This window comes from Lissotriton helveticus, chromosome 2_1 (assembly GCF_964261635.1).
Source record: "Lissotriton helveticus chromosome 2_1, aLisHel1.1, whole genome shotgun sequence".
Taxonomy (NCBI): Eukaryota; Metazoa; Chordata; class Amphibia; order Caudata; family Salamandridae; genus Lissotriton; species Lissotriton helveticus.
The window spans coordinates 703921367-703935416 of record NC_136059.1 but is presented as its reverse complement, the minus strand read 5'-3'; the positions used below and the strand labels follow the sequence as shown (position 1 = coordinate 703935416).

At 48.6% G+C, this 14050-nt stretch overlaps 1 protein-coding gene across 15 annotated transcripts in view; it reads right to left on the bottom strand.

Moving 5' to 3' along the window:
* The window catches only part of CAST (calpastatin), a 685784-nt gene extending 675940 nt beyond the window's left edge, over nt 1-9844 (bottom strand). For 10 of the 15 annotated variants that reach the window (XM_078675406.1, XM_078675407.1, XM_078675421.1 and 7 more), the window contains exon 1: nt 9429-9632. In XM_078675406.1, coding sequence (XP_078531532.1) covers nt 9429-9491 — 63 coding nt within the window. In that variant the 5' untranslated portion in view covers nt 9492-9632. Of the gene's footprint in view, nt 1-8677; nt 8833-9428 lie in introns of those variants that run through there. The other 5 variants (XM_078675419.1, XM_078675422.1, XM_078675414.1 and 2 more) reach the window with 4 other exon arrangements.
* Nucleotides 9845-14050: the final 4206 nt, after the last annotated feature.

Below are 14050 nucleotides of genomic sequence, written 5' to 3'. Positions count from 1 at the left end.
GGCACAATTCCGATGAGAACTCGGGGAAAGCCGGTCCAGCGGCACAGTCACAGGATTTTCGTTTGGCCATGTGAGGCAAAAGAGGAAAAGGAGACCCATCGAGGTCGGTCCAGATGGGATCCGGCTGGCGAACCTCCGGAGCAGAAGGAGGCACAGGATGAAGAAGGGCAGCGGACTTCCGTACATCCACACCAACAGCAGCCTCCAGGTTCACGACCCCAAGGAAAGTTCCAGCAGCACACGACAGAGATGAAGCCGCACAAACCGGGGGGGGCCCAGCAGGTCCAGCCAAGGGACCTCTCTCCAGGATAGCGACAGGCGCGGTCATGGGCGCCCCCCAGGAGCGCAGGGCGGCGAGGATGTCGCCAAGTGTAGGCTCACCTTTGCAGTATTCAGAAACCGCGCCGTGCGGCGGATCCGCATCGCCAGTCCCAGCAAGGCCGAGAGTCATGGGGCCGGCCGCCATCTTAGAAGCTCGGCGGGGCCGCTGCAAACACAGATCCCCGCCCGGATACCAGCGGGGCAAAACAGGATATCGGCAGCCGCCAGCAGAGGTGCCACCAGGGCAGAAAGGAGGGTCACCAGAAGAAGGCGATGCGCCGGCACCCCACACGCCGCCGGCACCGTTCTCCGAGCCCGGGCGGAGGAACTCAAAATGGCCGGGCCGGAGAACAAAGGGGGGACAAGCCCGATGTACGGTGAACCCCATCCATGGAAGGCAGCGCCCCAACACCAGGCCGCAGGATCGCCGGACCAGGCCCGGGGGGCCGCAAGCGATCTATTAGCACCTCGGCCTCTCCGACCAACTCCACACCACCACCAAGGGCCGGCAACCGCGCCCCGCCCAGCCCGGGCGCCGCCAAGGAGTGCCAGGCCCGGCCGCTCCGGAGGCCCCGAAGCAGACAGGGCCGCAACACCCAGGAGCCACCGGAGCAAACGGTAAGTGTCCGTGAGGTATCGTCGTTCCACAGCACATCGTAGAATACTTCCCGGGGCAGGATAAAGTACAGGATAGTTATCGTAGACAGGAGAGTGTACGGAGCCGAGCTAAAACGCGGCCATCTCGGACGCGAGCTTGGCTCCTCCCCCAACGGTCTCATAGTTAATATTTTCCCTAGGTTGTTTCGGGGGACGCGATATTCAAGAAAGAGTGGTGTCTAGTTGCATGGAAATGCACTAGGGACCTGCTCGTATTAATCATCAACACCGCCAAGAGGAGAATGGATGCCTTACTGGTCAGAATACAGATTGCAGAAAGCGCACTTAAAGTCACTATTCAGACATCCACCTTTAAATCCAAACCGGCTGAAATAAACAATGAAATTGCAGACAAGAATACCTAATGAAACAAAAGCTATCCAAACTACAGAAAGATATAAAGAGATTCAATAAGGAAAAGATATATCCCTGTCTTAAGACTGATTATACATCAGTTAAGAACAGTTACTCCTCTGATGAGGGCTCAGATACTAACAAAGAGGCTCCTCCAACAGTGACTCAAGCACTAGCAGCTGGGGCAGAAATAACCAAAGAAGGGCTTCTCACCCAGCGTACCCAAACTACAGTGTATCTACCTACCCCGGTCCCCCCGTCTGGCAATTCGTCATCTGCACTCAAGGTTCCCTACAAGTAACCCTCTTTTTTAGACAGAGGTTGGGGCAGAGTAGGAGGGTGAAAAAGAGGGATGCAGAAACAAGTTCAGTTGCAAGAACAACCTCCACACACAAAAGAGACAAGGAGCAGGACCAGGGGAAAGAGAAATTAGTGGTGAACCTTTCATATAGGTCACTCACAGAGATGGAAAAGGCAGTAATAGAAAAAGGACTAGGGTATGTCCCCTCTCCCAGGGTTGACAAATTCCAGGACAGCTACAAAATTTCTTCAGGAAAATCTGTGTAAAAGCTTTCTTTCAAGACAAACCCCAGATCACTCTAGAATGCACAGGGCTACGCAAATTCATCTACCTTCACACCCAACAACAGCATGATTCCTCCTGAAATATTGACTTTTGAGCAAGCCGTACTCAAATGTCTGTCAGAGACTTCTAGTAGGGCCCCATTCCATAACCTCTCAACAGCTGAACTAACAGCAGCCAGATCCCTTGCAGATGACACCAGCATTACCATTAAGCACGCTGATAAGGGAGGGGCAACTGTGGTCTTGTCCACTACTGATTACGACATTGAGTGCCAAGGCCAACTGAATAACGCAAGGTATTACACTCCTATCACTGAAAACCCCACTTCACGCCTTGCCACCACAATTGCCATCATGGTGTTCGAAGCGGAGACAAACCGCTGGATTAACAAAAACTAGAAAGATTTCCTTATAACTAAAGACTCCTTATTTCTATACTCTGCCGAAAATCCACAAGAGTGTAACACTAGTCCCTGGGCGGCCCATAGTCTCTGGTATAGGCTCACTCTTGGAGCCTTTATCGAAATTCTGCGACCACTTCCTGAAGCCATTAGTGAGGCAAAGTCTCTCTTTTGTGCGCGATACCACAGACATCCTGTGCATAATAGAGGAGGCACAGGACATAAACAAAATTAACCTTCTTGTCACACTGGACGTTGTGGCGTTGTACACCAACATTGCTCAAAGTGCCACTCTGACTGTCATTGAGGCAGCCCTTGACAACGTTGAATGGACCTCACCAACCCCTGTTTCATTCATCATGGAGTGTGCCACTTTGGCACTAACAGAGAATATCATTGAGTTCAAGAAGCAACTCTTTCATCAATCCCAAGGTACTTCCATGGGAAGTACATTTGCCCTTAGCGTAGCCTGCCAATATATGGCTGCGTTTGAGGAGAATGTCATCCTGCACCCAAGCAACCCATATACCAGTAATCTGAGGCTGTGGAAAAGGTTCATAAATGACATTCTCATCTTTTAGAAGGGAGACCTGTCCACCTGCAAAGACTTTTACCAGTGGAATAAAACACAAAACGAATATCTTAACTTTACTCACACTATATCAGATACCTGCATATCATTTTTGGATCTGAGCATCAGACTCAACGATGGACATTTGAGCACTACCCTTTACAAAATCCCACAGACAGAAAATGTTTGTTACTGTACAGTAGCCACCACCCGAGCGCCCTGAAAGATAACTTGCCTTTTGGGCAATTTTTGCAAATTAGGAGAAATTGTAGCTCTATAGCGGACTGTAAGAATGAGACTTAATCCCTAGCAATCAAGCTAAGACAGAGGGAATACCCACAATGTCATGTTATGAACTCCATGAAGAGAACAAGAAATATGGAGAAAAGCATCCTTTACGTCCAACACCACTATCCTGTCTCCAGGCTCTTGGGCAGAGAGGACATGAGCTAGGTGTTGAAAGGGCAACAATTCAAGATCAAATGAAAGCCTCTGTCCTTCCTCAGTTCAAGGAAGTTGTGGGAGTAACACCCAGTTCCTACTTCCAGGGCCAGAACCCTCTGGATGGCCTCTTTGGCCAGAAGGGATTAAACTTCCTGCTGCAAGATGGACATATGGTCTTCCGTCAGCCATCTTGATGGTAGTGGAAGGTGCAACAGGGTAGAAAGAAGAGTGAGGGCATAGCCCCGATTGACAATTTGGGGTACCCACTTGTCTGATAAATGGCTTGCCATTCTTGGAGAAAATGTAAAATCCTGCTTTGAGGGTGGCTGTCTGCTACAAGAACACACTAATGAGAATGTTGTTTCAGCAACAGCTAGAGGGGCGGGGGATTTAGATGACCGTTGTCCCTGATGCCCTAGGTATTGTCTTTGTGAGGTGTGGCCTACGCCATGAAAGGGCTGTGAGACCTGATGGATTGGCAGCAGGGTCTGACGTTAGTGGTATTGGAAACCTCTACTGTAGCCTTGAAGAGGGCAAACTTGTTTAAGAAACTGTCTGCAGGGGGCAGACAGACCCAAGGAACATGCTCTGGGCCTGATTACTTTAAAACATTTTAGAGCACACCTTCTTGCCAAATAGGCGAGTGCCAACGAATCACATGTCCATTACTGGAAAAGTCTGTAGTCCTCATCCAGACATGGGCCTGAAGCGCCACACTCATGGCAATTGCTTGACTAAGGCAGTCAATTGTGTTTAAAACCAGAGCGGATCAAAAATGTTGCTGCATCTTGGATAGCTTGGCTCAGGGACACCTGGAAGTCGTCCTCAGCTGAAGGTAAAACTTGGGCCACTGTGTCCCAAAGGGAAATGTAGTAGCAGTCTAGAAGACAGCTGGCATTGTAGCCCACAGATCAAGGTTTTAGATGAGGAGAGGTACCTTGGCAATGGTCTCTAGCTCTTAGACTGACAGGTGAGGTGGTGGGGAAGGTGTTAGGATTTACCTTGCTGGTGGACACCTGTGCCACCAAGCTCTCTGGTCGTGGGTGCTGTGTAAGGAAGTCAGGGTCTCCTGGTGCTGGTCGATGCACTGAGTGACCTTTCCATTGACTGTTGGTCCAGATCATAGTTTTGTCCAAGAAATGGCAACGGAGCTTCCATAGGTGCTTGACGAGGCTGGAGTACCTCTGTAAGAATATTAGAATTTATCTCTAATGTCAACGAAGGAGGCACTTTCTTCAGTAGCAGGGCTGGGAAGAGAAATGAGTCCAGTATCTGCGGATGCATTCAGACCACTCTTGTAGCTTTCGATACCAATTGGTCTCATAATATTAGAGGATGAAATCGTCCCCTTCATTGGAATTGTCATTGCCCGAATCAGTGCTGAATCGTTGAGTGAAGTCTAAGCTCTACCTCGTCATAAGGACAAAGTATCAGATTCTGAGGGGTTGCAGGCTGGCTGGAGTGACCAAGAGATGGCTTCAGTTGAGATCAGAATGGATTCTGTGGATTCTGCTCAATGTCGAAGACCAAAATGGGTTGCAAATCCTCCTTCAACATCAGAGGAGGTGTCAGTGACATTGATGCAAAGAGAACCAATGCAGTGGGTGTCGCCAGACCTAACGTAGGCTCCAGAGCCAATGCTGAATCAGAAGCAGGTTTGAGGGGTACAGATGGTGCTGAGGTTGGATCCGCCATTGGAACTTCGACTGAAGGCCCAGGAAGAATCTTCTGGCCTGAAGGCACGCCAGATGGGATCAGTAAAGTGCCAAAATGTACAGGATGACCTCCCTAAAGGCTGCAATTTGGTGCATCATTGCCGGTGAACTTGGAAATGCATTGGGTCCAAGTTCAGAATCAGCTCCCCTGGAAATCGGAATAAGATCAAGTGGCATGCTGATGCCCCTGCACCCTCTCTGGAATTTGAGAATGGGGAGAAGGGGCTGGTTCCCACTCAGATTTCTTATGCTTTTTTTCTATAATACCCGACCACTTTGACCACAATGAAGATCTGTTGTGGGAATGACTTAGGGAGCGGGAACAGGACCTTCTTTTTGACCTTGACCAGTCACAGCATGGAGTCTTCTGATGTTTGGTGATATAAACTTCACCTCACGGTTGCATATGGCATTAAGGTTCATCTGGGTAAATCAGGCACAGGTCTGGGAGTCTTGGTCTAACCACATGCGCCACAGACAAAAGTTGTTGGAGTCTGTCAAAGACATCTGTTTGTGACAGCTCCTTCATGGTTTGAACCCTGTCATCTTGGGAGGTGACATCTTCCCTTGTACAACGAAAAACAATTGGAATTTTCTGTCATGAAAAGACTTGAAAAAATGTGGGAGTGGCTCCGGATTCACTTCTAAACCCATGGAACGAAAGGGACTGACATAAACACACATGGGTGGCATTTACATGCAGCTCTGCATGGCACTTCTTGAGTAGAATGACGTTGCCGCACAGCCACAAGATGCCTCTTACCGGTGTGCAAAAAAAGTATTGGATTACATTTTTCGGACACAGCCTGATGCCAGGGGCATATTCACAAAGTAAGAAATCTGTGGTTAGAAGTATGTCACATTGATTGATTTGCATAGTGCACTAAACACCCGAAAGGGTATCCAGGCACTTGGGCAGGTGTGTGGTCCCCAAGGTGCTTATAGGAGGAGTTAGATCTTTAGCTTCTAGTGGGACTCAAGAAGTGAGGAAGAGGCTCTGATGTGCTGAGAGAGGTTGTTCCATGTCTTGGGTGCGATGTAGGTGTGAGTGACCTCCATTTTTGCGTTTATGGATATAGGGGATGTGTACGAATGAGAGTGAGGCAGAGCATATGTGTCTGTTGGGTTGGTGAAAGTATATGCAGCTGTTCAGGTATTCTGGTCCTGTGTTGTGTAGGACTTTGTATGATTGTGTGCGAAGTTTGAATTGGCTTTGCTTGTGAAAGGGGAGCCAGTGAAGCTTCTTGAGGTGTGGTGTGATGAGGGTGTGGCATGGGAGGTTGCGTATGAGTCTTGAATATCCATCCGAATATTAGTTTCCAATGGTATCAACTAGAAGTATTTTTTATTAAACCAGCACAATGTACCATGTTTTTCTTTGAAATTGTGCAATTCACTATCTAAATACTTAGTTGCAACAACTAAAGTCAATGAAAACCGTTAGTAACTGGCAAACTGGAATTTCCGGCAGAACAGCCATTAACCTGGAGACAATGGTTCACCATGTTAGATCATGTAAATGTGGAATATCCTGAAACTGGAATACTCAGATTGCTGACACTCTTGGGTTGCCACAAGATATCTAGATTGTGGGCATACTGTTGCGACACATGCCTCCCCATCTTTATAAAAGAATGTAAAGACAGATAGTGGCTTTCTCCATTCTTCCATTTACTTTGATAATCTCGGGAAAGATAACCATTGATGGAGAACATACTTCTCCATGACAGTCAACTCTCCTGACGCCATGAGGGGACCTTCTGCCAGTCCTCGGTTTTCATCCAACAGCAATAAACATTATTTTAATGGCTTGCCCATAAATTGAAAATGGAAACTACAAATTCCAGAATGTGTATAGTGTAGGCTAGAAAACCAGGACTGGTTGAAGTTATCCGACCAGCTAATAGATTTCCAGTCCCATTTTAAGACAGGTAAAGTGTAATATTTTGTAAACCACCACATATTCCCAAAGTCGTACCAAGACGTAGGAGTATTTTTGGCTTTACTGGCTTAGTTCCATCATGCATGCAGGTGGTTGTCATGATGCAGAGATGTACAGGCTATGCCATATTAGCAGAATAATATGTCTTCCTGAGGGCTAGGACACTCAAGTTGTGACCTAGGCTACCTGTGAACGTGTGAGGATGGTGTTTATAGGCTTACAATTGATATTCTATAAATGGGCTGATAAGACGTTTGGCAACATGTTAAACTGTGTTTATTTTGGATTGCCGCCAGTGCACTGAAGGTGCATAATCATACAATATCTATTATACCAATACAGTAGTGTGGAACAAATTCAGAGTGGGTGTGCTGCCATCAATATTGTGTCAATGAAGTCATAGCCTCTGCTGAAAACTCAAGTGTCACACAAAGAAGAAGTGTAGGAAATGAGCAACGACCGTCAAGTGAGTGGTAAGGGTGTGGTATGTAGCTGGTGGTGCACTTCAGAGCACACTGTCACGCATATATTAATACATCATGGTGTGGTAACGCAGAGTCATTAACAGACTGCACATTTTCCATTGAAATGGCCACTAAATTAGCATCGCCATGCAGTTTTTCTGATAAAACTAGATTTCACACATATGATAATAAGCGGAAAAAGGGTTTCACAAATATTTATCATTTGCGCATAACACAATAAAGGGCCTTGATTAAAAGGGCTTGCTTTGCGCATTTCATATTGCTGATATCTGTCGAATTATTTGTGCAATACATCTACAGGTAATTTTAGATGTTGTGTGTTAAATAATTGACAGCCTCGAGCCTTTCCTCTCACACTCCCTGTACCACAGCAAGTTTGCCATATAAATCACTTTACAGAATGCTCACACTGCTATCAATGAAAGAAAACGCCAATATCCAGGGTAAAAACTAAGCAGCAATTTGACAAAAAACATAACCTGACGTTTGACCTCACAGCACTGTGGCAAAATGAAAAGACAACATGTAAAGGATTCTTTATTGCTCATTCACCTTCCGAACCCCATTATGATTATTTTGGTGGTGCTGCATCCCTACTTCAAGGGCCAATGTATCAATTTGACTATTACAATAACTGACATCTCTTGCCATTAGTCAGCTGGTGCTCAGGAAACATAGATTCCAGCCCTCCAACACACTGACAGAAATTATACTTTTCTGAAGTACTTTTACCCACCCGGCACACAATGTGTTAAGTTGAGATCTTCAGGCAGTTCGAAACATAAGCAATGCTTCCCATCTCATTACATCAGTTCACGGCCTGCTTTCCTTAGCTCGATAAGCAGGAACCATGATGGGAGCAGCCTTTTCCTACAGCTGTGTGCACCAGCCCCGAAGCTAGCCCGGTTAAGGCGTCAATAATAGCTGCTTGGTTAATTCTGTGCCCGAACTCGTCCTGACATAAAATAAATCAAATTCAGCTCGTGAGGCAGCACGCTGGATTCTCGCACAGGGCTGGGGCTGGCTTGCTCAGGTGGAGCGCACACTCTAACCTTCAGCCCGGAAAGGCATTCATTCCTGAGAGCGCAGAGCTCACATTCCTGGCATGCATACGCGCCCGTTCTAAGCCCCCACAGAAACCAAGAGGAGAACGCCTGCTAAACAACATGAAAGCAAACAAAGGGAATACAGCAAACATTTACCGTGGCGTTCCACCAACTCGCGTAAGCCATAGTCCCCGCTCTTTCTTGTACTCTAAGCTCTGGCTGCCACAAGGCGCTATGTCTGCGGTGTGCACCGGTGCTGGGAGGTGTGTGCGCCGCAGACGGTGCCGCCCGCCGCTCCCCGCCTGTTATCTACACTAACTAGGGGTGGAGAGGAGTCGACACTGCCCGACGCGGGCTCCCAGCCTGCTCAGGCCGTCACTCCCTTAATTGTCTGGAACGGAATTCCTCACAGCGTCCTCATCACTGTCTCTTGTGAAACTAGGAGCCGGCCTAGCAGCCCGCACCTGGCCTCGTGCCAGGGGTGGCCCTGACAGGTATGGGGAGTGTTGGACACCCCCACTCCTCGCCCCGGCCCCCACTCAATTCCTGGCCTATCTCCACCCTGCCTCGCCGGCACTCGGCGCGCAGCCCCGGACCCGCTCGCATCCTAACTGTGCTGCGACTTCCCTTCGCTCGAGCCCTGCCATGTTCCAGTGACTCACAGCGCATGTACCGTGATTACTGCCCTGCAAGCCGGGCACGCACCACCATTAACACCAATTACATTTATTGCGCAGTAGTTCAAGCGCAGGCATCAGCAGGTCGATAGCAGGAGCATATATAACTACAGCAGTCACCCCTTTTGCTGGGCTGCAGAGTGCAGACACGCTAGACTGAAACTTTTATTTTTAGCCAGAGACACAGAAAGCACGTTCGTTGCACCTTATCACCACCACTCAGCCCTTACCTCTTTCGATCCCTTGCCAGCCCCCGATGGACGTCTTTTCCCTTTATTTGGCCTAGACGACATGCTGTTTGCTGAACTGTTTTACCGTCTCCTTTTTTGGGGAATTCGCTGGGAGCAGCAAAGTGGGAGAGTCAAGTTACAATGCAACTTCCTACAGCGTGAAGCGACTTTTCCGACGCAGCGAGTGGCCAGTTCTGCACAAGTTCCTCCTTCGCCCTCCGTGTGCCAGGAGCCCTCCGAGCTTCGACGCTGCAGCAGGCTAAGTCCTCTGTGGCTTGCTTTACATGCTCAGTCGGCAGCATTGGACTTGGGTTTTACTGTAAACCTGTCCAGGCGTATTTTCTAGCTTGCCGAAGGGGCTAGGCGTTGCCCGGTTTCTGAAATCGTGTGTGTTTTTCCTTTGCAGCAGAAGGGTTAAGACGTACAGGGCAGTCTAACACAACATACTGCATTCTTGTGCGGTACTGTACTGGGGACACTCCCTCGCCGTACACACCCTTGCTCTGACTGTGGTGTGTTGGTGATGGGGTGTTTGCTGTTGCTGTGGTTGCGGGCAGCTGGGATCATGGGCACACTGGAATTGAGTGGTTTGTTAATACGAACAATTGTGTATAATATATTGCTCTTCAAGCCAGATTATTGCTGTTGTGCTGCAGAGTTAAGATTGTGTCAGCACCTTAGTACACACATACCAGTTTCCAACTCAATGGAACTTGATTTAACAAACTCTGAAAAATAAAAGGCTGCAAACTGGCCACGTTAGGATTCCAAACTATACCCTGTAAGTTTCCACAGACGTATAGTCAGCAAGGGCAGACATCACTCAGCTATCTTACCATCAGGCACAGGTAATGCTTCAATTACTTACCGGTAATAGCATTTGTCTGTGTTCTACTCTCGCTTATCTCCATTATGCAATGAGGCCCCTGTGCTTCGTAGACACACCTCATACCACTATAAACTGTTACCACCCCCAGCACACCTCCTGCACGTAGCAAACCTCACGGGACTCAGCTTGACAACCGTGAGGGAGGGCCGTAATGAGATTAGCAAGAGTAGGACACGGAGCAATGCAATTACTGGTAAGTAATAGAAGCATTACCTCCTCGTCCCTCTCGCTTATCTCCTTTATGCAATGAGACATACCAATCCAAAAAAAGCAGGACAACTGTACAATTTAATGCCGAAATATACCCCAAAAATGCACAGAAGGGCTCAAACAAAAAAGTAAAGACAAGCCAGTTCCAACACAGTGGACAGAACCACAGAGCCAAGCACCAGATCCCAAACACATGAAAGAATGGAGAAAGACAAGACAACGTGTTGACACCCCTAGTCGGCGAGCAGGTGTTACCGCCATGAAAAAAAAAAAACACCAACAAAACAGAAGGAGCAACCCCACAGATGACAGAGCCCCCCGGGGGACAAAGGAGAGCCCTGAACACCAATAGTATATTCCAATAGGGGCCTACCACCTGAGGGAAAGGATGTAGAGTGACCTACCCCATAAAGATCCATGAGACCAGTCCCAGACCGACCAACAGACCACCACAATGGGACTGGAAAGCCTTATAAGCCCACCCTGGAGGGATTCCAGCACCTGGGGCAGAGAAACCGAAAGCGGAACAACATGCGGCCAATCACACCAAGCCTGAAATGACTTCTAATGCTGAGCATAAGAAGACCTGGCAGAAACCTACCAGCCATCAGCAAAGAAGCGAAGACAGAGGCCGAGAGACCCTGCACATGAAGCCACCCGGCACGACATCCTAGGCATAAATTAGTGACTCGCCAAAGAGGGCATCAGGAGACCCAGAAACCTCAGGAGAGATGGAACCAAGTGAAGCCATCACTCCAAAACTGTCATCGTTACCCGCAACAGCAAAAACCAGACAGAGCGGGACCATGCTGGAGCACCCACCCGAACCAGACCACCAGATCAAAGGAATTGGAGGGAAGCAAACAACTGACCAACAGTCAAGAACATGGCAGGGCATCCAACCCCGAAACCAACAAACCGTGGCAAACACCCGGGGAAAAAGGCAGCCACATCCAAATGGAGACTGCCTGAGCAGAAGCCCAACCAAGCTCCAGCAATGTGAATGAACCTACAGCATCCAGGAGGCCTGGCAATGTTATACAATGGTATACCTTAGGCCACTCATTTTGTGTTCCATCTGACGCACTGCGTAGTGGGTGAACATTCCCCTCTTTTTTATCACCTTAGAACTAAGTTCATCCATTTTCATACTCGGAATCCAAAAATAATACAGATTTTTTTCATTCATCCAATCTTGTAAAATCACTCTGGAGACAGCGCCATTTCAACTTTTGTCTTTATTTTGAACCTTTTCCAATGACTACTGCATGCCCATCCAGGCTTTTTACAGCAACACGTGTATACAAAGGTGAAACGTAAAGCAGAGTCAACTCATCTTGTATACCCAATGCATTTCGAAACTTCAGTGGTTCTTCCTCAGGGGTCTGTACAATAAATGAAAAGACCCTCAACAAACTGTTCACTGCTAACCTTGATTAATACAGCAAAATAATGGCCTAAGGTATACTTAAGTATGAGCTGTGATATGGGACGGATCACAGCAATCTGACTGCACGCATTACTTGATGACATAATTAAGGTTTCATGATCGAATAAGGGAAGGAGTGCATCCTCTTATTATGGTTTTCTGCTTTGCAACGTTATACAATCCCCAGAACCGTCTGGAACACGGCTTCCAACAAAAATGTGATCTGGAAGGGAACCCACAGCGACTACAATGAGGTCACACAGAAATCATGAGAAGACTGATGAACCAGACCGGCAGACCCGTCAGCACTTGTGAATAGAAACAAGAAAAGAGAAGCCCCAAGCATGCAGTTGCAAGGACAACCACTAGGACGGAATGGACACCAGCCAGTCATAGAGGAGTGACAGAACCAACACATGCCAAAACTCCGACATGTACTGCAGCAGGAACCGACAACCAGTCAACCACAGGACACATGGTCACAGGACATCCATAGGCAGGAGCACTGACCCGAGGGCCCCACCCAAATGAAAACATCCAGCAGCCAACCCTCCCTGGGCCAAAAACGGAACCACACAGAATGAACAAGAATGGAAGCCTCCACAAGGGAAACCTGTTCCCCCCTAGTATTTAAGCGATAATAAGGCATAGAAGATGTGCTGGGAGAGGTCTTGTAGGACCATGAGAACATCCCCTCCTGAAAGAACACCTTCCAGGTCCGCAACCAGAGGAATAGCCTGGCCAGAAAGAACTGACACTGGCAAAGGATAGCCACTGATATATCAGCCAAGAAATTAGCCAATAGCCCCTCCTGGACCAGGCCATCCAACACCCTCGACCCCCCTGGCAAGACTTCTTCCTGAGCAAAGAGGCCTTGAAAGATGTCCACAGGCCCCCAACCACCTCACGATCCAAGGACAACAGACACCCGGTGTAGGAAAGTGCCCCTTTTTGAATGGTTAAGCCCTAACGTTTTGCCAGCTACCTGATGCCAACTTGGCTGAGTGTCTGCTGGGATCCTGCTAACCAGGCCCAGGCACATGTGTTCCTACCCGAAACTGTACCTTTGCACCCACAACTTCCCCATCCATGGCTTGTAAAAGGTATCCTCTGTACCAAGGGCCCTGTGACCAGGTAAGGCCTCTAAGTGCTGCAGCGCATTAAGCCCACACAGATGCCAGTGTGGGTTTTAATGTAAAGTGTACTTAGAGGGCATCTTAGAGATGCCCCCTGAAAAACGACCCCCTGAATGTCTACCCGCCATTTACCACCACCAGAAAGGTTTCTGGACCCGGGGTTAGAGGGCCTCCACTCTCTGGGTCCAGAAACAAAGCACATCCTGGGCAGAGTTGTCATGCTTCCTACCCCAGGATAGGCTGGGTCCATGGAGGGGAATCTTCAAAGGCCCGCCTCCTTTGTTAGCTGACCATGCCTTTTTCTGCATCCAGCAAGTGGTTTCCACCGGTCTGACCCCCATTTTGGGAAGGAGAATCAGCAGGAAAACCAAGACAGGAAGAGAGGTGTGCCCACCTCTGCCAACCCCACCTCTCAGGTGGGGAAGACGAAGCGAAGCACCCATCTCAGTCCCCTCCATCTTGAAGATGAGGGGACACACCCAATCAGAGAGAGGCTCATGCCCTCCTCCCACTGGAGGGTGGCATAATAAGGGTTGTACTCACCCCAAGGAGGGGTCCCATTGTTTCCAACCTACACACCCCTGTAACGCCCCTACATTTAGTATATAGGGGTGACCCTGAACCTTGCCTCCTTAAACTGAAGACGAATAAAGACCGAAGAGCTGTGCTGAAAGAAGAAGAAGAGATCAACAAAGGCCCTTCTGGCCTGTCCCAACTTTGATATGCTCCCAGTAAAACCCCGGCATGTCCACCAGCCCTCCAGAACCCGGAGGACCTGCCCTGCCTTCACCAAATAGACTCTCTCTATCTCCAGTGAGCAGCAGATTTGCTCTAACCAAAGACTCCAACAAAGACCCTGGATCCAGCTGAATCCATGGTTCTGCACCACTCTGCACCCAAGGCCCGAGTTTGAGTGGCCCAACACCACAAGGAGGTCTCCCCAGCGATCTTGACCTGG